This window comes from Hibiscus syriacus, unplaced genomic scaffold, assembly GCF_006381635.1.
Source record: "Hibiscus syriacus cultivar Baekdansim isolate YM2019G1 unplaced genomic scaffold, ASM638163v2 tig00110347_pilon, whole genome shotgun sequence".
Classification (NCBI taxonomy): Eukaryota; Viridiplantae; Streptophyta; class Magnoliopsida; order Malvales; family Malvaceae; genus Hibiscus; species Hibiscus syriacus.
The window spans coordinates 172102-196575 of record NW_024062698.1 but is presented as its reverse complement, the minus strand read 5'-3'; the positions used below and the strand labels follow the sequence as shown (position 1 = coordinate 196575).

Here is a 24474-nt window from a genome sequence, read left to right as displayed (position 1 = left end):
AATTTCAGACTAAATAGTATCGGTACCCCTCCTATAGTACTGATACTTCTCTTCTATGGTACTGATACCCACTTCAGTATTGATACCATTTTGGCATTCTGGAATTTCATCCCTACTTATAGTATCGATACCTTACCCTTAGTATCGACACCCCACATCAGTATCGATACTACTTCAATCAATATCGATATTGTTCATCCGATTCATACATTTTTTTCCTTCAATTTACCCTTATAGTATCGGTATTGCTCTTCCAATACCGATACCTTACCCGGATTTTACTTATTTTATTTCAAATTTTTCCCACAATTCACCTAAATCTCATACTTTAAGCTCTAATCAAACCTTTAAACTTACTAACATTGATCACCACCAACTTATATCCATTAATTACCTTTTAATAACCAAATTTCTCTATGGAACACTTAAAACTAAGAACCATACCAAATCTTCAAACATGTTTTCAATCATTTCTAAGACTTCAAATGCCTTAATTTGACATTTGACAAGTCAAATATACCTTTAGAATATGATTACTAACCAAATTTCACCTATTCACTTAAAAACTCATTTTACTAGTTTTATTCATCCTTAAGCTTCTATATCACTCAAGGCTTCATACGCAACCCAAAAATAAAAGGAAATAATCAACTTCATAACCCTTTACCTTAGCATGAGAGTCACGGTAGAAAGTGGAAGAAGAGAAGACAAAGTGCTTCCAGATTTTTCTCTTAATTTATCTCAATCCCACATGCTTTAAATCCTCTTAAAAAATAAATTTTAAATTCATTTCTTGCAAAAAGACCAATATGCCCTTCCATTCTTCCATCTTTGATAAAAAACCTTAAATAAAGTTTTCCATATCAATTCTTGAACTTTTCAATTTATCAAAATCGCTAAATTTTAAATCCTTACATTTTAATCATTGAACCGATGTTTGGGATATACATCCAGACCCAAAAAGTACTATAGTTGCCTCAAGTCCTTCAAAGAAAAATCATTATTCAACAACTCAACAACTCATTCTAGCTCATCATTGGACTCTCTAGTGATGACAATATCGTCTACATATACAAGCATGTAGGTGAACACATCCACATTATTTCTAACAAATAACAAAGAATCTACCTTAGACTCTTTGAAACCAAGACACAACAAGCATTGTTTCAACTTAGCATTCCTATTACGTGGAGCTTGGTGCAAATCATACAATGCCTTTTACAACTTACATACCAGTTGTCTTTCATCATGAGACACTTACTCAAACTCTGGTGGTTTATGCAAATCCTCATTGAGGAAAGCATTGCTAACATATATTTGCCTCAACTACCAGTTCTTCATCACATATAAGGATAAGACAATATTGAGAGTGGTGAACTTAACCACGGTGCTAAACGTCTTATAAAAATCATGATCTGGTATATGTGAGTACCTTGGCCATAAACCTAGCTTTGTAGCATTGAACCGAGCCATCTAAGCTAGTCTTCATCTTAAAAAACCACTTACACCCAACCACCTACCTACCTTCAAGCCAAGGAACCAATGTCTAAGTTTCATTCTTCACAAAAGCGTTAAATTCAGCATGAATAATTACTTTCTAATTGGGCACACAAAGAGCCTCATAAACATTGTTAGGCTTCATGCCATCCTGACTAACCATATACGCTTTAGGTCAAAATACGCCACACTTATTTCGAGTCATCATTGGGTGTGTGTTCACACCAATTACAATACTGCCACTAGGCCCTTTAACATTTTCTTACTAAGACGTACTACACTGTGACCCAGACTGTGAACCATCCTCTCAGCTTCTTCTAAAATTAACTGACCCACTGTAGTAGGCTTATCCTAAAGTTGTTGAGGGAGATTATCACCAACAAATTGTTGTTGAAGTTCATTATCACCCACGAAAGAGCTTGTACTTCTCAATAATGGATTCTCACGACATCCAACAGTAGAGCTCGTAGTCCTAGAATTAAACCTACAAACATCATAAACAATAGGTAATGGAGAGAAACTCCCCAAGTTTGATACATGCTCAAATGAAACTCCACTACCATTATCTACAAAGGGAAAAATATTTTTATCAAACACTACGTGCCTCGAAACATAGATCCTATCATCAACAACCAAGGACAAGTACCCTTTGTGTTGTGAATTATAACCTAAGAAGGTACACACTTGAGATCGAAACTCAAGTTTATGAACCTGAAAAGGTCGTAGATGTGGATAGCACTTGAAATCAAACACTCTAAACCAGTTGTAGTCTGGTTTCTTATTGAACAGTTTCTTAAAGGTGAGATGGAAATAAATCTTTTTTAGGGTAACCGGTTAATCACATACACAGTTCTAGCTACAACATAGTGCCAAAATCGTAGAGGTATATTTGCTTGAACCAATAAAAGCCAAAGCCAGCTTTATCATATGCCTATGTTTTCTTTTCACAACCCTATTTTATTCAGAGGCATGAGGACATATGACACGATGTTCAATGCCTTTTTTTGACAAGTACAGGGGACAATATGCAATATTCACCACCCTAGTCTGTCTGCAGGGCCTTAATAATCTCCCCCAAATTATGTCAAACCCTTATGCTAAAACAGTTTAAACACACTGACCGCTTGTGACTTGCACTTCAGAAAATAAATCCAAGTATGCCTAGAGTAGGCATCTACAAACGTTAAATAGTATCGATATCCATTCAAACTGATATGAGAAAGACCTCAAAGGTATGAAAGCATAAGCTGGAAAGGAAACTGGTACACAGTGGTAGATAAAACAAATAGTAGTTTGTGACTTTCGCCAATGCAACATGCATCACATTTTCCATTAATGTTGTTTGAAAGCTTTACATCAATGGATTTACATGCTTCTATTGAAGTGTCGAAGCATGAGCAAACCTCTTATGCCATAAACTAAGTAAACTCGATACATATACATAATTCGCTTGAAAATTTTTACAAATACTTGGTGTGCGTATATTAGAAAACACATAGATACCTTTTTCAACCCGACTACGTAACAAAACTTCTCAAATACAATCATCACAAACATATCATCCATCAACTTGAAATTTAAAGCACACATTGTTATCCATAGTAAACTTTGAAACGGAGAGTAACTTCTTGGTTATATGAGGCACAAGCAGCAATTATTTCAACAAAAGCGTTCTTGACATAGAGGTCAACATAGAATTACCAACCATATTAACAGAAAAAAATTACCATCTCCTACTATAAGCTTACCTGGTCCACCATGATCAGTTTGACACCCAACTTTACTATCATATGGGGTTACATAGTGCTTGGAACCTGAATCAACCACCCATTGTCCATTAGCAATCGCAGAGGTCATATGCATCTGAGAAGAAGACATTGAATGCCCCTCGAGTTGGTCAAGCAACAAGCACAACTTGATATTTCATAAGAAGCACAATTACCTTTAGTTTATTCTTCTTTTACCCTCAAACGAGCATTATTATCAGTAAAACTAAAAAAAGTTTTATCGAACCTATACCAGCAATGCCTAACCAGATGACCAGGCTTGCCACATATATGGCATTAAAGCCTCGGTCTACCACGACCTTGACCAGCATTCCTACTAGAGGTATGAGTTGAATACCCTTTTTGATTGCACGTCTGTTGAAGATCTTCTACTAGTCTGAACCAAATGTACACTTACCAACATTGTTTCTTCTTGATCAAAAAGGTGGCAAACTGAGTTTTAACATCAATAGGCATCAAATAAACTTTTTTTTCCAGGGGAATTAACTCACATTAGTTGTTATAACCACCATAAATGGATGATATTCCCTCGACCGTCCTTTAAGAATACTGGTAATTTGTTGAACATGAGAAATGAGACTTCTACAAGATGCTAAATCATCACAAACTTCCTTTACCTTAGTTAGGTATGTATGCATGTTATCTCCTCCCTTCTTGAATGACTATAACTTACAATGCAAGTTAATAGCAACTATTGCATACCTACTCGCAAATAATCGTAAAACAGTACTTCATACCTCAGTTAACTTTTTTGCACCCACAAATTGAGGTAACAACTGAGCACTAATCATATAAAGAAACAAACATACCAAGACGTTATCTTGGGCTATAAAGTCATCATAAGCTTCATTGAGAATCATCACACTATCATCACTAGCAATCTCTTGAAGTGGGGGTTGTATCACTCCTGTCAATAAGAACCCCAATTAATGACTCCTCACTTTGAGCAAGACTTGCTGTCTCAATAACAATAAGTTCATCTTATCAAGCACCACATTCACATTTTTGTGTGAATTCCTTTCAGTTCTTCAAGACGCATCTATGAGAACACCTTGAAAAAAAATATCGATGCAGGAAAGAAGACAGATGCCACTCACAAGAAAAACCCACTATGACCAACTTTAATTGATAACATGTTGAAATTCATTAAACTAGAGATAAAAGCTAAAGGATTCTATTTGCATTTAAGAATACATGACCTTATATACAAATTACAAGCAAAGAGTAACCAACCTTTAACAACCCTAACAACTAACAAACTTCATAACTGCATACTAACTACTCTCTTTATTAAAAAAACATCAATTTCCTAAAGTGGAGGTTGAACCTAAAGTACTTTTGTACTTACATTTTGCACAACACGATATTTAGCTTCTATGGAAGAGTGAAAGATCGTTTTCTAACGAGCTGAATTCTATGAGATGAGATTAGAACCACAATAAATAACATATTCAATAGTGGATTTTTCATCCTTAGAGGATCCACCTGAGTTCGCATTGGCAAAGACGGTAAAATGGAATAAAGATGCCGAACTAAAAAGAATGTGATGACGTAACATACCTTTTAGTAGCGCATGATACATTTATTTACTATATGATGTACAAGTATAAAATCTTGAAAGTATTAAAATAGTCGATTAACAATAAAAGCAATAATAGAACGAGTAATTGTGAGATAGTGAAGAAGACCAAGTAACCACGGATAACTCGAGATATCTAGCGACATAAATGGTTAATGTAGAGATATTTGTCAGAGGAAGACATAGATGCTACAATTTTCTTGGAATTTCCATATTAAATTATGCCAAGATATTTGAAATATATTATGCTTAGGATAAAAACAAACCAACTGAAATGGAAATGACCTTAATGCCAAGAAAATGGTTGAGTAGCCCTATATCCTTTTCGTAGAGAAAAAATCTAGTAAAATGAGCAATGAAGTTAGTAATTTTACCAGTAAGCACAATATCATCTGTGTATACTAGAAGATAAAAAATGACTCGCTTTATATTGTAAGTGAGGAGTGATGCATCAACCTTGGATTTAAGAAAGCTAAACTGAAGAATAAATTAAGAAAGCTCAATGTATCATGCCCTTGGTTCCCATTTTGGTCTATACAAGGCCTTACATAATCGATAAACATGAGAAGGTTTCATGGGATCAACAAATTCTTGAGGTTGTTCTAAATAGATTTCCTCATACAAAGTGTCATTTAAGAAGGCATTATTAATATCAAGTTGCTTGATAGGCTATACACGATGAATTTCAATAGTAAATATAATAAGTATCGTAAAAAGTTTCATCACAAGACTAAAAGTCTCAAAACAATCTCAACCAACCTCTTAAAAATGTCCCTTTACTACTAATCTGGCTTTGTACAATCGACAAAGTCGTATGGACATTATTTCATGCATAATAAGATCTCATGTATGATTACACATAGAGGCAGTAAACTCATCTTCCATAGTTTGCCTCCATAATTATTCTTTAAGAGCCTAAGTGGAAGCTTTTGTAACATCCTCAATAGCGGGTTAGTGACTAGATTGAAAAAAATTCAAAATTGATTGGCTAAAGTAGATAAATTGAATAGTTTAGGGACTTATATTGAAAATTTTGTAAAGGATTAAATATCAAAGAAGGATGAATGGAAGAGAAAAATAGTTATTTGACCAGTAAATGAATTAAAAATTGGTATTGGTTATGACGTGGAGTTGGAGGAAAAAGGGGGAAAAGAAAGATTTTCCAGAGACATCTTCATTCTTCTTCCTTCTATTGGCTTGAGCTCCATAGGCAAAGGTGAGTTCCTTGTTAGTTTATTAATCATTGAATTTAAGTTTGGTTTATGATCCTTAGGTGATACTTAAGCTTAAGAAAAGCTTAAGTTAACTTTAAATAAAAGAATGAAGGAGTTAGGAGAGATTTAAGATGAGGAGTCTTTAAATGAAATTTTGGAAAAGAGTTTATAAGTGGAATTTGAAACTACATTTGACTTGTCAATAGTTGAATTAATAGATATGAAGTGATAGAATTGAAATTAGAACATGTTGAAAATTTGGTATGATTCTTGATTTCCATATAGAGGATGAGATTTTGAGGATAAGGATGTGTTGAATGAATAGAAATTGGTTTAAGTATATGTATTTGAGTTAAGAGTATAAAGGGGGTTAAGACATGAAGTGTTTAAGCTGATAGAAGTGAATTTTTGGGTTTAAAAGTGAAATATGGGCTTTAAGTATTGGTACTGCTTCATCTAGTATCGATACTTCAAGAGTAAAATAGGGACATTTGGTATAAGGGTATCGATACTAATTGAACAATATTGATACCATAATGTTGAATTTGATAAATGCATTCATGGGGTATCGATACTTGGAAGATAGTATCGATACCAAGGGTATCAATACAATAAAGATAGTATCGATACCATTTTTGAAACAAAAACTTTGAATGCAAACGGGTATCAATACCAGGAATGGTATCGATACCATAGTTAGAGAAGTATCGATACCCTATGGGGGTACCGATACTACTTCAAGAGGAAAAACAAAATTAAACATTTCTTTTAGCTTAAGAAATTAAGGATCGAATCATGATATTTAGAATGCTGATATATATATATATATATATATATATATATATGATTGTGTAGATATCGAGCACAAGCAAGTTACGGAACGATCACAGAGTTAGGATCGATCCAAAGAGAGAAAATTATAGAGGTGGATTTGAAAATTAAGGTGAATGCATACTATAGGTATAATTCAATAGAAATAAGACTTGTGATAAGTATATTTTTTATGTTAGTTTCATAGTTCAATAGTTATGAACATGCATACATGATGATCATTATAAATACATGTGTCAGTTATATATATGTGTATGTAATTTGATAAATGAGATATGATTCCTATAAACATATTCAAATAACCTATGTTATATGACATGAGATTGATGATTATATGTACATGTGCTATGTGATGGAAGAAAAGACATATGTGATTATAAGAGATAAGACATGAGTACATGAATATAAAAAGTATAACAATAATGCCCATGTTATATGATGTGAGAGCTGTAGGTATAGTTGGCATGCCAAGGGTCGAGGGTTACATAGGTCCTTAGGGACATATACACAGGTCCTTCGGGACATATACACATGTCCTTCGGGACATATACACATGTCCTTCGGGAGATATACATATGTCCTTCGGGATACATGCATAAGTCCTCTGGGACATATTTCACATGCCACTCAATGGACCCTTATACGAGCTGTGGTGACAACATATATGCACAACCTCAATGTACTCGCATACCTTAAGTTCTCAGTAATGAGCATGAGCTTATAAAAGATATCAAAAGTATTTACATGAGTGTATGTTACCATATTATTATTGATTATATTGTATCATATGTGTGACATGAATAAATTATGATATGATAATTAGGATGGTATTTGAGTAATTAGTTTGCATGTTCATATTTATCGGAAATGAATTATTATATGTTTATGCCTCACTAAGTCTATGACTTAGCGTGTAAGTATTTTTACATGTAGGTACTGAGAAGCAAGACAATCAGGCTTAGGGTCAGCAGGACAACATACATCCACTCGAAGATCAGATCAGAAGTAAATTCACAGTATGTATTTTTTGTATAAAAAATGTTGGCATGTAGAAAAGTGTAATTTATATATGCTCTGATCAATTTTGTATCGTTTTGGATTTAATTATGTAAAACATAAATTTTTTTTATGTTAATGAAAGTTTAAATTTTCTATAGTTTTTATAAATGTGCATGTTTTAAATAGTTAATGTGACACCTCAGATTTGTATCCGGGTCGGGTACGGGTTGGGGGTGTTACAACTTTTGGCTCCAATGTGGAAGACAAAAGATGACATTTGGTGGCATTAACAAATGAAGGATAAAAATATCTTGGATTTGGCCAAAATATGTGTGGTTGATGAGTATTTTATTGTGACAAGGGATCAGTTGTAGCAACAAGTACATTATTATGCTCTAATAAATCAATGAAGGGTGTTGATGCATCAGGTAGATCATCAAGTTGTTTTGGTATGTTAGGCAAGGGTGTTGGCACTATAACTAATTCATCATTTTTTTCATGACATATCAATCAATAGAGTTGTAGGAAAGGATACTGAGATAGCAGTGAATAATGTCGAAGAAGAATATTGTGGAACAATGATTATATTCTGTGTAACAAACGGAAAAATGTGAGGAACCAATCGAACGTGATAAGCGATATGAATTTTGTTGTTATCTAGATCCAAGCATTTATAAGCAGACTATGTTATAGAGTATTCAAGAAAACATATTCAATGGATGGTGGTTCAAGTTTATGATTCATGTACGACCGTAGCCAGAGAAAGAATAAGTATTCAAATTGTTGATAAAGTAGGGAGTATGGAGGCATATTATCCAATATCGATTTTAACATCTAGTTGATGAGATAAACAGCCGCCTGAAAAGTATAAGGTCAATACTTTGTTAGAAGAGATACAAACTGAAGTGGAGAAAGACAAGTCTCCACTATGTGATGATATCTTTGTTCAGTAGTCTTGTTGTGTTCAAGAGTATGAGGCAGTGAAGTGAAGTGCCAAATACTTTCAAAATTCATAATGGGTAAGAGATTAAAAAACTCACCTCCATTATTAGAGAATATGATACAACAACATGCTTGAAAAAGTTTTCAATAAGCCTTTTAAACTGAGGAAAATTGCTACAACATCAAATTTCTTCTTCATCGGGTATAACCAATTATATTTGGTGAAATAGTCAACAAACACCACATAATATGAATATCCATTATTTAATATATATTTTGTGCTCCAAACATCAGAATAAAATAGTTCAATATAAAGAGAACTTGTCATAACATTTTGACCAAATGACAATTTATGACTTTTGCTAATAAGAAATGAAGATCAATGAAATTCTTTCAAGTTGACAGAGTAATGTATATTACATATACGTAATATAGTGGCTGAGACTTTATCGGACGGATGAACTAACTTGTGATGTAGTTGATGCACGGATAAACAACTGATTAAATTTATTCGAGGAAGAAAAGATTTTGGAGTATAGTAGGCACTACCAATTTTATTGATATGAAGAAGAGGAGTTATAAAGGGTTGATCCTTAACAAGAAATTGTGAGTCAAAGAATTCAATAGATACATTATTAGTCTAAATAATTAAGAAACCAACACTATTTTTGTATGTAACTAAGGAAAACATAATACATCTATGAGGAAAAGAGACTTAATAACAATGGGAACTATTCATCGATCAATGTGAGATATAGGTAGAGAATTACCATTACTCAATTGAATCGTATCAATACCATTATAAGCGAAAAGATCCTGAAGAATTTTAGTAGTCATGGTGGTATGATGTGAAACACCACTATCAAACGTTCAAGGAGCATGTTCAGATAATGAATGAGTAGCAGCAACGTTGACAACTGATGGGTTAAGCGTTGACTATTGATAAAAGTTATTATTAAATAATCGAACAAGCTTACGAAAATCCCAAATAATATGCCCTAGAAAATTATAGAACTTACACACAATATTTTTCCATTTGGAATGGCTTCCATTATTCCCTCGAGAGTGGTTGATCGAAAAACCATGAGTCTGATTACCTCGTTGTGCAGAAGTTATCATGACAAGAAGTGTGTCTTGCTTAGATTCTTAGAGAAGAGTTCATGGTCAATTAAGATCTCAAACAACTTAAGCATTATGGTCGGTGTGTTACACATATGAATAACAACAATTATTTAATGATATTCATCGCCTAATTAATTGAAAATAGAAATCAATATATCTATATTAGAAATAGGAAAGCTTGCCAAGGCAAAATCAGAGACAATATATAGTATGTATTTTTTATAGTCAGTGATAGAATGAAAACCACGCGGATTATGAGCTAGCTTGGATTTGAAAGCAAAAATACGACCAGGAGAAGCACAAACATAAATTTCAACTAAAGTATCCCACGCTATTTTAGCAGTGGTAATGGATTAAATGAGAGATTGAACTAGATCATCATAATTGCCAAGAAGAGCAAGATTTGATCCTAACGATACCATTGCAAATACTCAGGATTAGCAATTTTTGTTGCAGCATCGATAAACTAAGGTGGGGAAGACTGTGAACCATCAATATAACCGATGAGCTCAAAACCAATGAGAGTGGGCTCCATTTTTTGACGCCAAACGGAAAAGTTGGCATACGTAAGTTTGATTGAAAAATTGGTTGGTGTGTTGAGATGCACGAGATTGTTGGTGGTGGAAGATGGAACCATGAGAGGATATTTGATTTGAAGGAGAGCGTAAAAATGATCAGGTAGAGAAATTCTACTAGGCTCTAATTCTCATGTAAAGTATTTGTATAACTGATAATTTTAACATTTACAAGTGATGAGCATATATAAGATTACAAGAAAACCTATTTCTAAGGAAAGTCAAAGCTTTACACAATATAAGGTTTATACAAGGTAAAATTGTATTGATTGGATTAGATTGGATTAGATTGGATTAGATTGAATAAATCTATTCTTTATCTTTGATACATACCATGTGAATAATTAAGCACATATGAAAAATCACATCAATAACAAGCGTTGATAGTTTGTCAATTAACAGTTTTCATCTAAAAGGGGGTCATTATGACAAAAATGAAGCGTTGAGAATTAAAATACTAAAAAAAGAATAATGGTCCAAAGTGATTATTTCATTAAACGTTAAGTATAATTTTTGATATTATCATTTTTGAAGAAAAATATGAAGGCCTCGGAAACTATTAAACCAACAAGTTTTTTCTTCTAGATTATCTATTAAAGTTTTTATATTTTAAATTTAACATTTGATGACATTTTTAATATTTTTAATATTCTTTATTTATAAATTTATCTTCAATTCTCTCTATAAATACGAAATTACAGTTAAATATATTATACATCGAAAAAATTATCTCATTTATTCTCTTTTCGTTCTCGTTAATCCCTTCCTTAGAAAAAATATTTTTAATCGAGTTTTATTATCTTTATTTAAATATAAAAATTTAAAAATATTATGTTAATTTTAGGGAGGCCAATTTCACAATTACATTAATAAGATAAAAATTACTTTTAAGATAATAATTTTGTTACAATATAATAAATCACACTATTACTACTTTATTTCCTTTTAATTTTATTATTATTATCAATGTTGTTTAATAGTTTTAAGTGATTAGAATATGTGTTTTCTAATTTCTTTGTTATAATAATTTAGTATTAGTTTAATATAAAAATAGGTGTTCAAACTATGCGTCGGAAAACGTTTTAAAGCCTCAATAAAATTTTGTTAAAAATATGTTTCTAACATTTTCTCGTTATACTTTTAGGTGTCTGACTGTGAAAATTAATTGTTATCTGTCACATGTCGCCTTTAGATTTTTTTAAAACTTTTATTTTAAAAAAAACATAAATAAAATTATTACTTAAAAAAACTCAAATGTTTTAAAAATATCAAAATGATCGGTCGTCGGACTCCATTCTTGTCAAGGCCCTTGTCGTCACTCTTAAATCTGTCAGCGATAAAAAAAAAAAATTAGCCTCAAATTGTTGTAAATCACGAGCAAAATTGGAAACAATGTCGCACAAATCATCTCAAATCGTGCGCAAATCGATCGAAGATGGTGGTTGGGCTTCATTGGACTTTGGATTAAGGATGATCGGTTGTAGGTTTCATTGTCGATGGGTTGAGTTTGCTGGAATTTGGGTTATGGATTTGGGAGTATTTGGGGTGTTTTGTGAAATGAATGAAAATATAGAGACTTTTTTAAAAATAATATTAATTTTAGTTTTTTTTTTAAAAAAAATTCAAAAAAATATATAAGGTGAGACGTGTCATTTAACGGTAAAATTTAACGTCAGACACCTAAAAGTGTAACGAAGAAAATATTAAATACATATTTTTAACAAAAAAATTAAACACAAAAATATTTTTCGATACATAATTTAAAATTTTATTTTTATATTAAACCTTTAGTATTTTACCAACATACGTTTCTATTGGAAATTTCCATGCTTTCTAGAAAGGTTGAAAAATTATGCTAATAACGTCGATTGTTGAGGAAATACAATACTCTCAATCTAGTATTACTGTTGAAATTCAAACGTGCTTTCGAAAAATATAATTAAAAATATTTTATAAATGCCTAATAACGATCTTGGTGATTTGATAAAAAAAATATTTTTCTCAATCTATTTTTATTAAAAATATTTATTTAATATTATCTTTATGTTAAAAAATACTTTAAAGCTTTCCAATTAACGATAAACACTTCTTTAGTCATAGAATATATTGTGGTGATATTATAGTGTTAGTGTGTTTTGATATATTATTTTAGTCATAGAATATATGTTGATTTTATATCATATTTTTTCACCTCTGTTTTTCTTTAATTTCTGTCCAACTTATTTTATCATTGTTTTTAACCTTCTTTTACACATACTCTCTCCCCATACTTATATAGCAGCAAAGATTTCTTCCCTTACTCTCTATAATTTTTGCGCAGAGAACTCTCTCTCTATCTCTAGCCAACAACTAAAATCTCTTATAATAAACAATCACTTTTTTTCTATCTTCTCGACCTCCAGTTAAAGGGTGTGTTTTGGTTTGTGTTTGGGAGGTGAGAAGTATCAAAGGAAGAGCGTCGGGAGAGACTAGAGGAAAGGTTGTTTCTTTCTACTTTGCTTGCGCGGTTTAAAGGGACAGAAAGGAATAAGATTAAAAAGACAGGGAAGTAGATAATATATATACATATATATTACGTAAAAGCAATAGACAATGTCGGCTTACAGAGACAAAGATCCCCGTATTCATGGCATCCAATCCAGGATTCGTGTTGTCCCCAATTTCCCCAAATCAGGTTCCTCTGTTTCTTCTTCCCTTTTGTTCCCTTGAAAAAAATGGTTTTTTCGTCTCTTTGTTCCGTCATGTTATCTGTTTTCGTTCTTGTTTATTATCCATGATTGTCACGAAACTGTTAAACAATGGATAATGATATAAAAACCAGTTTTTTGGGCCCTAGGAATCAACATACAAACTACCATCAAGACTGAAGCTATATAGATAATTGATACGGCTTTTCTATCCAATTCAAGTTAGGAACTTGTCATTTTGAAAGAAAATTGGGCGGTTTACGAAATTAGTTCCAGGTTTTTGCTTGTTAATGTAAGATTGTGAATTTGGTATTTTTTATGGTGGAAATGGCAGGCATTATGTTTCAAGATATAACTACTCTTTTACTGGATCCTAAAGCATTTAAAGATACTGTTGATTTGTTCGTTGAAAGATACAGAGGGAAGAACATTTCGGTCGTTGCAGGTAAAACGAAAGTGAAGATAAGGGAGAAAAAGAAATGCCTTTTATATTTGGGTTGTTATTATACTACTTTTTTTATCTGTGAAAGGTCCATATATTTTTAAGAACTTTTTATGGCTCTTTGATCAGCATCAGTGTGGGTAGGGTCCGTGCTTATATGAAAAAGTATGCTCTTGTTGAAACAGGGGTGAAAAAAAGAATGCCCTTTCAAGTTGCTTAAATTTCTGGTTGTCTTTTTGAATACTCTTTAACTGATTTTGGAATGGAAGTGACTGTTTTTTCTTTAACTGATTTTAAGTAGAATTTTACTCGAGATGAATTTATAAAATTTTGAGGTCAAAAACATATTTTTAATAGAAAATGCAAATATTTTTTTTAAAATACATGACAATTTAACACCCTTTGCTAGTGGGGGTGAGCCACTGATTGCTCCCTCCATCTATTTCTTCCCACACACATTCTTGTCATGGCCATGTGCTTGGATCCTACTTGGCTTTGATGGTGGTTGTTGATGGATGCCCCCACCTTGCATGAGGTGGACCGGATGATGTAAATACCGGCCCCCACCCCATTATTTTGAAGCTTAATTATAGAACCCTGATGTGGTTACCTTCTTTGCTAATGCTGAATGATTGATGCCATTTTTATATGATGCATTTGTTGTTTTCTAGACCACTTGAATTTAATATGAAGTTACTCAAAAACTACTTTTTTTTTCTTCTGTTTCTCTTTCATTAACCATTTAGCTGATGAATCTTTTGGAACTACTGAATGAGATGCGGGGGAGATTGATGGATGTTCAAACCATTAGCAGTTGTAGCTCAACTTTTGTTGATTGATTAGTATCTACATTTCTGAATGAAATGATTATTTTCTCTGTGTTTTTAGTATTCATTGTCGCTTTGACAAACTAATAGGAAGTTAAGAAGGTTTAATGATCTTATCATTGATAGGGGTGCCTTGTTATTTTTTATTTTTAAGTGAAAAAAAATTAAGAATTTATTATTTATGTGCTTTATCTTATTTCATATGCATTAGAGTTTGTCTCCTTGTGTGCTAATGTGGACTTAGTTTGTCTTGATGTGTTTATGAACTTTTATGCTGCCTTCTATGGAAAGTTGCAGTGTCTCACTCATGAGATATGGACATGTTATCATCATTCTGGTTAACATTATCCAGTTGGTTAGGTTAAACTCCTAGGGCTTTGATTTTCATCAACGAACAGTTGAGTTTGTCGTACTTGATTGCCATGGGAATAGAATCTGTTTTTCATTTAACTCAAATCTGATTTAATTCTGCAATAAACTGTTAATCGACTTACAATTCTTGTGTCCATGACAAAATATTGGTTCTGCATGTGCTAGATTCTGTTAGAGCGGCTTTCTTTACCGATCCCATTTAGGATTTTCATGGTTGTACATTAATTGAAACTCAACAACAAAGTCTGTCATGTGGCAGTTTTGACCGTATTTTTGCATCTTTTAGTTAGAAGTTTGTTCCAGATCACATCTACCTGGGTTGTAAAGCCATGTGGAAGTAAATTCATGGTAGCCTTCGACTAAAATGACACAAATACCTTTTATCAGTTTTAGTTTAGTTGATGACAAGCATCAAGTAGTGTGCTGGATGGCTTGTCATTGGGATGGTTAATGTTTTAGATTTGTCAGAGGTTGAGGAGAAGCTAGTTTTTACTGAAGCAGAGAGGGAATGGTGGATGAATTTGGAGCAATGCTTGTGTTTCAATTTGTCTTGTGTCATTTGGAAATTTTCTCCATTCACTTATCTTTTTCCCATTTGTGTATCTTTGATTTATAGATGATATAAAAAAGCTTGAATCACAGGTATAGAAGCTCGGGGTTTTATCTTTGGTCCAGCCATTGCACTGGAAATCGGAGCAAAGTTTGTCCCCTTAAGAAAACCGAAGAAGTTGCCTGGTAATACTTGTAGTTCTGCAACATGGTCCTAGCGCTCAGCTATGCACAATATGGCAAAAAATCTTTTATAATTTCCTTGTAAAATATATGGCAGGCTTGTGTTATTAGAATTTATCTGGCTATCTGCGATATAGCAGAGAATCCTGTTAATACAGCAGCTCAATCCGCTTTGTATATATAATCATTGTCATAGAGAATTAATGGTCGAAATTGCTGAATATCCAGGGTGATTACTTGTCATGTTTGTTACCTTTGGATTTATTCAATTCTTGAGGCTAACTTGTATGTTTGCTTTTCTTCTTTTAAATGTGCAATGGTGTTAGGTAAAGTTATATCGGAAGAGTATGAACTGGAATACGGAAGGGATTGTCTTGAGATGCATCTTGGAGCTGTTGAACCTGGTGACCGGGCCCTGGTTGTTGATGACTTGATTGCAACTGGAGGCACTCTTTGTGCTGCTATGAAATTACTCGGTAAGTTTTGAACTCTTCAGACAAACAAGAAGTTGTTATCAATCTAAAACCTGTACCTTGTCCAAATGAAACTGGCAGATTAGTTGACATTTAGTTCGAGTCATGTTGCACTTATATTTTGTTAGGAAATAAAACTATCATCTATGATATCTTTGCCATTGGTTATTATCCTGTCAAAGATGTCTTTTCTTGGTTATTCAAATCTTACTATGAATGTGTATCTTCAGAACGAGTCGGGGCCGATGTAGTTGAATGCGCATGTGTTATCGAATTACCCGATCTAAAGGTGTGTATTCTATTTCCGAATGCACTCGACAATTGATGGAAGATGAGAAGTGTCGCCTTTCCTATAAATTCTTCTGTAATAACACATAAATTTGGTGTATTTTGTAGGGTCGAGAACAGTTGAATGGGAAGCCACTATATGTACTTGTGGAGTCCCATTGATCCTGGCTGATGATACAGTTTGTACATTAGAGCTCCACCTCCATGGATAATAGCTCTGGACTCTATTTTAGAAAAACAGATCTGAACTTTGATTAGTGAAGTTTGACGGAGAAAGGTAAGACCGTATATTTCTGCGGTTTAAAGATTGTAGATTTGTTGTCACTGTCGAGAAAGAGTTGAACATCGCACTCATTGATTGCATTATTCCTCAACAAAGTTGAAGGCAAATGAATTAAGGCTTCGAGATGACTTGAGCAGCAAATAATAATATGCAAAGTTGGTTGCTGCACTCCTTAATCTAAGGGGCAGATACAGCCCAAAAGCCCATCAGTTGGTATGATTGGTGCCCTTGCATTTTCGCATTCCATTAGGCGATTGAAGACAACATTATAGTGTTTGGTCGGATGCATTCAAATACATAAATAAAGTAATCAAATAAGCTCAAATCATGAACATAATATTTTACTTAATCTTATGATAATGGCAACGCCGTGACGATTTAACATTGTAAAATAACTGCAACGTGACTTACGCCACAAGGTAGGAGGTTATAGTTTCATTGATGACATTGGGGGCTGAACGGTTCCAATTTTGATTCAGGGGGGGTTTGCTTTTTTAATAGCAGGTGCCTGCCAAACAGGGATCATAATTCCACACTAGATTTCACCTCTTTCTCCATTCACTTGTTCATAATCATAGATAGGTGGGTAAAATATGTAAGCAGTTTCTATATTATAGTTTCTTTTTAAACTATATCTTCTAATCATGAAAAAGTATAAAATAATCCTTTAATTTGTAAAAAAAGAAATCATTTTTGTTATAATTTAACATAATGTAACAGTTAATATAATAATAAATTGGATCCTCGATTTTGTACTATTTTAATCTACTCGTAATTCTAAAACACTAACAAATAATATTCAAATATTTTATCAACTTAATTCATGTGTTAACCCATTATTATATTCTTAAAATAATTAAAACAAAAGATATTTTCCTGTAATTTGCAATAAAATTCACAAAACAGCCTCAATTTGCAAATTCCTGACCTGATTATTTGGGCTGTTAGATTGTCTTGCAACTGGAATCAGGGACTGTATACACTATGATCCTCAATTTCACGAATCTTTACGTGTATCATGTCATTCTTACTTGGCTCAATGGAGAAATAGAAACAAAATTAGAAGAGAAGCTAAAGGGGAGTAGGTGAATCAAAGTCTTAACTTCCACAAACAACACCTAATTGACATCATATTCAATCCTTTAGGGCTGTAATCAACTAAACTAATGACAAAATTACTTTTAATTCAAAGTCCGTTTAAACACAACAAACGCCAAGCGTTTAATTAATGAGTCGACAACAATTTAAGTAGAAAAAGTAAAATGCAAAGGGTAGGCAAGTGGATTAATTAGCATTTATCAACCCAATTTTCTCCCCTTTTTTCTAATAATATTTTATTTATAGATAATAAGAAAGCAAGGCAACACTGCACGCGGATCAAACACGAGCATCTCGCCGTTGTCTCCACTCACTGAGTCATACCCGACTCGCCCTTCCACCAACCGCTCGTACCCGAACCCCACCCGCTTCGAGACCCGACCAGCGATGACCCGACAAACCAACATCGCCTTCCTCCCCCTCCCACCTCCCGCGCTATCGTGGGCGCCGCCGCTACCGGAGTAAGTGCAAATGGCGGCACCTTTCCCGCCGGGAAATAGCCACTTGTCGTTCATTCCACAGTTCCCCGAAGTGGTACCCAAGCAATGGAACCGCATTACCTCGTTACCGTCCGCGACGCACCTCGCATTTTCCTCGTCAGCAAAAGTCGGACCACCCGAGCGCGAGTCCGAGCCGGACCGAGTTTTGACATTCTCTCGATACTCCTCGAACCTGCTCACCGTCCTCGGTCCATTTTGAACTTTAAAAACCATCTCGATCCGACCCGTGAAAGCCTTGGGGCTCCAACTCGTATGAAAAATAATTTCCACCACATTCCTCGAAGGGTGACCCTCGGCCAGTTCTGTGAGTGCCGGCAGGACAGGGTCAGGGTTCCTAAGGGGACGTGCAGGGAGAGAAGTACTCCGGCATGGTCGAGGAGGAGGAATATTCAACTCGAATTCGGACTTACTGCTGGACCTCGAATGCGGTTTAGGGTTGGGCTTGGGATCCGATTTCTTGGGTTTCTTCTTGGCCGTTTCGATGACGTCCTTGATACTCTGAGAACTCCGTGCACAACTGGTACTGGGAATCAAATGCTTGGGGCTGGGGCGATAAACATCTTCATAAGCTCTCGACTTGCATTGCAAAGATTTGACCCACCCGCTCGCCATTCTCGGATCCCTTTTATAGCTAAAGAATCTGAAAAGTTTCGCTCTTTTTTTTTTTTGACGAACACTTTGTTTTCAGTTTGATTTGGAGCTGTTGTTGTTGGGAGCTTTCATTTTTTGTTGTTTTGTAGCATTGGAGGTTGTGGGAGTGAGAGGAAAAGAGATTAATTGAGCTTGTGTCGTGAAGGGGGGTATGAAAACGGAATGACGATAATTTCCTTGTGAGAACTTCAGAGATAAAGGTATAAACCACGTGGATTCTGTCTTACAATTTGTTTGCTTCGGGTATGTAAACAAATTTCCATTAATGAAGAAAGCTATCTCACATTAGAAACCAACTATTTTTCTTGTTGTTTTTTCTTCTTCTAGGAAAATTTTGTTACCTACTTTACTTTTATGGTACAAATACTTTTGGTAAACTATATCATAGCTCATTTGGTTATCCATAAAATTATAAATGAATCATCATTTTTTAACAATTATAAACGAGTCACTTAATTAATTGATTGTACCAATAAGATGATGTGTCTTCATGTCAATTGTCGTTGTCTACTATATGATCGTTCAACCCAAAATTTTACCATAAGAATTCACATTGGTCTGCTGTTTAATTCATTATATAAGATTATTGAAAATCTCTATCAAGTCATAAAATCACCTCAAAATTTTTAACACTTTTTAACCTGCGAGATGACATATGTCTTGACATATATTATTCCTCTCACTAACGACAGCTTCTCCATTGTTCAAATTATATAGAATGGATCATTGATCTTCAAAAGCCCAAAACTCGAATATGTTTTTTTTATTTATTTATATTAATTGAGTGACTCGTTTATAATTTTTTGAAATTGAATGGTGTATTTGTATATCGGTAATAATTGAATTGTCATTTTATAATCATACTAATAATTGAATGACTTCTGTTTGTAATTTACCCAATAAGAAAATCATTAAAATGTATTTCCTAACCACACCTTCTAAAGTATGTTTTATTTTTAATGGTCCAATGTCATTTATGATGATCCATTAATTAAGTGATCATATGCTTGTATATTTTTAAAATGAAATGTTCTATTAATAATCTTATTAATAATTGAGTAAAACATTTTATTTGGTATTTTTCCTCCCATGCCATTTTTTGTTTTATAATTTGACATGCTTCCAAAATTAGTAGAAGTTTATTTCTTTCCCCTCTATTATTAATTTAAGCTTTTGTTTTATGGTATAAAAAATAATATTAAAATAATCAAACATATATTCATAAAAGAATCCTTTTACATTTTGAACCTATTGGGTTTATTTTTGGGAGAAGAAGGAATGAAATAATTTTGTGAGATAATTAAAAAGAGTTGATTTTGGGGTTAAAGATATTGAGTGCAGGTAGGTAGCATTAGCAATGGGAAGGCACTGGTACATTTTAAAGCAATCTAACTAACAGTATCTTTATTGTTTAAATCCATCACAAATGAACAATATGCCTAGGGATGGCAAACGGGCGGGTCGGGTGCGGATACCCCCTCCCCCATCCCCATACCCACCTAATATTTTTCAATCCACCACCCGCCCACCACCCATGATGGGTAAAAATTTTCAAATCTACACCCGCCCACGCGGGTACATTCTCAAATCCATCCCCACACCCACTATCCACTGGAGAAGTACCCGGCTAGACCCGCCTGACAACAAACTTAAGTTATACATAAGTAACAAACATAAAACAAACACATCTATTAAGAAACATAATAATAAAATAAACTAATGATTATCTGAGTTAAGTGTTAATATAGATTTTAAAGTACATAAAACATCATAATAAAAGACATAATTAAAGTCTAGAAATATAAATGACAAGCACATAATGTTTTTGTTCTTTGGCACAACATTCTAAAATTTCAAGCAATACTTGTGACATCTGATACTCCAGTATTACAATCATCATTCTCATAAAACACCATAATAAAACACCAGTATTGCAAAATACTCGGTTGAAATTTGAATTTGAAAAAGTCAGTTTCAATGGCGTTAAAAATGGAGGTTTGTGAAGCACATGTGAAACACTTAATTCTATTCAGTGGCGTTAAAAATAGAGATTTGAGAAGCAACGATCTGACTCTGTTAGCCAAAAACGTGGGTGCTCAGTCAGAAGATATTGATTTGTAGAACATTAAGAAATTAAGCTTAAAACAAACATTAAGATAAATCTAAAAAATAATTAAAAATCAGTACGAGCAAATAAAAATTAAACTCTTAAAACTAAATGCAGAGGAGCTTAAAACGAAATGACTACGGAAATGACTCTTACAAAAATTAAATTTCAAGTAAAAAAGGAAGAAACATACATGAATAAGCTGGAGAGTGAAGACAAGAGGTTTAAAAGAAAAAAATTTATGCATAAACTTATCCCTAATACTTGGTTAAATTACAAGTTATATCTTATACAATATTAGGATTTATAAATTAGTCTCTTAAAATTACACCTAAATTCAGAATGGTCTAAAATTTAATGGATATTTAGTTGGGCGGGCGGATGTGGGGAGGGCGGATGCGGGGCGGGTGGATGCGGTGCGGATGCGGGGCGGGTAAGGTCTCAAACCCATTACCCGCCCACTACCCGCGACGGGTACCACTTTCTAAATCCACACCCGCCCACTACCCACTAAAATTATACCCATCCCCGCCCCAATTGGAGCGGATACGGTGCGGAATCCACGAAATTGTACCCGCTTGCCATCCCTAAATATGCCCTGCCAATGAACAATGAACAGAGTGAAAGTTTTCTTTAAATGTAAAAGTTTATCAGATAAAAGGATTAAGTATTAAGCCCTCCCCCCCCCCCCTTTTTCTTTTATAGAAAGCATTTCTATTTCAGAGAGAAATGCACCTTCAAATCAAAGAAACGTTAATTAATTTGATATGCTTTATTTTTATACAGCGATTCTTGGTGAGCTTGATGTTTCAACAGCAGAAAAACCAGTAGAGACCTTGGCTTTCACTTCTGTTGTGATACAAATACATACACCCACTGTTACATGACCTCTAACCTACTGGGTTTTCCTCCATCCAATCACATGCATGCTGGTATTAAATTACATACAAAACCCAGAATTATTTTCCTTCAAAAACCATAAAATGTAGGGTAGGAATCTTTTATAGGAGTCTGGACTTTGAAGAGAGAAAACAAACAGAAGGAATGAATAAAAAAGCAAACTACGAAAGAATAGAAAGAGGATGGAAACTGGCAGGGATAATATAAAAAGCATCTAGGAAAAGCACGAAATTTAAACTTACAAAACGACAACCTTTTTCTCTCCTTTTACCTTGGGGTAATGGAAGGGGAGGGGACAACAACATTGAGATTTGCATATAGTTTATTGGTTTATGAATTCATGATCAAATATTGACGGGGGTAAAAAATTTGAATACATATGGGATTAAGGAGTAATTAGGTTAAATATGAATAAAGTGAATAACTTTAGAGGGTTAATAAAAAGGAGTGCATGGTGTTGGTAAGGTCGGGAGGGGTGGAGGTTTTGGACTTGTGGGTGGAGTTTTGCCAGCCTTTACCCTTCACGCCTATGGAATCTTGGCTATTTTTCAAGCTCCGGGAACTGCGTTAGATACTGGTATGTTTAGCTTTATTTACATGCCCTCATATTAACCTAGATATATTCACTCACACTGCTTGTTTTCTCAGTTCTCATCCCCGAGACATAAAATTAAGAGTTGATATTAATTTGGGCTCGGCCACCCTTTTCTTTTCTTGTCATTTTCAACCGGTTTCGAAATATAAATAGAAAAGAACATAAGGTGGGAACAATATGAGGTGATTAATTATTAATGATGATGATATGCACGCGTTAGTTATTGAAATGAGACTGGGAGCCTGAAATTAAGTGGGGGGATGGTGGATTTGACACAATTTGACCACTTCGAGCACTGGTATGATGAATGCGTTGAAGGGACAGAGAATTCAAGTGTCATAAATGCTCAACCTTTACCCAATAAATGCTTCTTTCTTTTCTTATTTCTTACTCTCGCGCCTTCTTCATTAGCATGGCCTTAGATCGTTGACACGCCACCAATATGTAAGCTTACCTAGTTTACTATGCAATTGCCCACTGTTTTAGGCTCGCTTTGACACATGAAAATAACAAGCATGTACAGATGTACTTGGAACTGGGAGATTATTATAGCAAATGTTTTGGGGCACAATTTCATACCATTTTGATTCAAAAACAACATGGATTAAAGTGAAATAGAAAAATATACAATAATGATGCTGATGAATATTACAACTGGTAAACTGATCGAAGTTGATTTGATTAAAACTCGAACGGTGCTAGACATAATGCTCATCTTAATTACTGTTCTTAACCATTCATACTAGTGTTGGACTTTGCTAAAGTGTTTAATTATTCAAGCATTTCAAGTTTTCCAGCAATTAACATTACAACGGTGAACATTAATTAGACATAATCAAGAAAACAAATCACTCTTCTTTCTTGAACCTTTATATCTACCAAATTAATATAAAACAAATTTCCAACTTTCTTGTAAAGGGTGGATTTGACTCGCAACTTTTACCTTAAATGTTGACCTACTCTCAGTAACTATCATATATACATACTACTGGCACCAGTCTGGGTTTGCACATATCAGGAATTATGTTTTCGAGTGAAACATTTATTTGGCAAGGACTTTGTCCCATATACAGACATTGAATGAAGAACAAACAGCATTAACGGAGTACTTGGGTTTAGTTGGTGCTCTAAAATATCCATTGGAAAAGAAATGAGGAACGGATTAAGGGAGCAAAACCTTAGCTGCTAGGGTTTCGGATCAAATCAAGGAATTCTATTTGTAAAACTATTTAATATTTAAAATTATAATTCTTTATAAATATGATATTAGTATTTTTTTTAAAACCAATCTGATATATAGATTTATTAAACATTGCATACTTGGGTTTATTATATTATTTAATATTTAAAGTTATATTTTTTTCACGAACCAAACTAATTCAATGGTTAAAGGGATGATTATTGTTCTTAGATGGTTTGGATTTGAGCCCCCATTTATAAGTTAATAACATTTATAAGATAATTTACCACCAAAGTAAGAAAATAAGAATAATAAATTCCACATCATACATAAGTATTAATAAAATAAGTCATAATGATTAAAATAGGGGTAATTTAAAAGTTGAGTGACTAAAATGAGAGAAAGAAGATAGTTGAGTAATGAATGATATAAGTTTCTCATTTATAACAACATTAAATATATGGTCAAATGGTCACATTGAGTTATTATTATTTTTTTGAGTTGGAGGGCAACATTGAGAGAGAAAAATAAGACGAAGGCCACATTGACATACCACGTCAGTATAAATTAATGAAGTCGTTGGTCAACAACAGAAAATATTGGTCAAATGACCACATTGATTTCTTTTTTCGAGTTGGAAGGCCATATTTATTCAAAAAAATAAGATTAGAGTCACATTTTTTTAAGTTCAAGGGGTCGAGCGTGCCTTTTTACCAAAAAAAAATATTTTTTTAATACTTATCACATTAACATGATAGTTAAAATAAAAAATATTATCTAAGTAAACTTGTCA

At 33.6% G+C, this 24474-nt stretch overlaps 2 protein-coding genes across 3 annotated transcripts; one reads left to right on the top strand and one right to left on the bottom strand.

Annotated features, from left to right (window-relative positions):
* Nucleotides 1–12858: 12858 nt before the first annotated feature.
* On the top strand, nucleotides 12859–16630 carry LOC120120760 (adenine phosphoribosyltransferase 3-like). Of its 2 annotated transcripts, none has more exons than XM_039140294.1 (6): nucleotides 12859–13220; nucleotides 13565–13678; nucleotides 15517–15609; nucleotides 15933–16082; nucleotides 16310–16368; nucleotides 16476–16630. In XM_039140294.1, the coding sequence occupies exons 1-6, from the start codon at nucleotides 13139–13141 to the stop codon at nucleotides 16527–16529; spliced, it is 552 nt and encodes a 183-aa protein (XP_038996225.1). In that variant the 5' UTR covers nucleotides 12859–13138; the 3' UTR covers nucleotides 16530–16630. The 2 variants fall into 2 exon arrangements, with proteins under 2 accessions (XP_038996225.1, XP_038996226.1); XM_039140295.1 differs by having other exon boundaries at nucleotides 13568–13678; nucleotides 16476–16621.
* Nucleotides 16631–17856: 1226 nt separating this feature from the next.
* LOC120120774 lies at nucleotides 17857–19075 on the bottom strand. The gene has a single exon (XM_039140308.1). The coding sequence runs from the start codon at nucleotides 18858–18860 to the stop codon at nucleotides 17985–17987; it is 876 nt and encodes a 291-aa protein (XP_038996239.1). The 5' UTR covers nucleotides 18861–19075; the 3' UTR covers nucleotides 17857–17984.
* Nucleotides 19076–24474: the final 5399 nt, after the last annotated feature.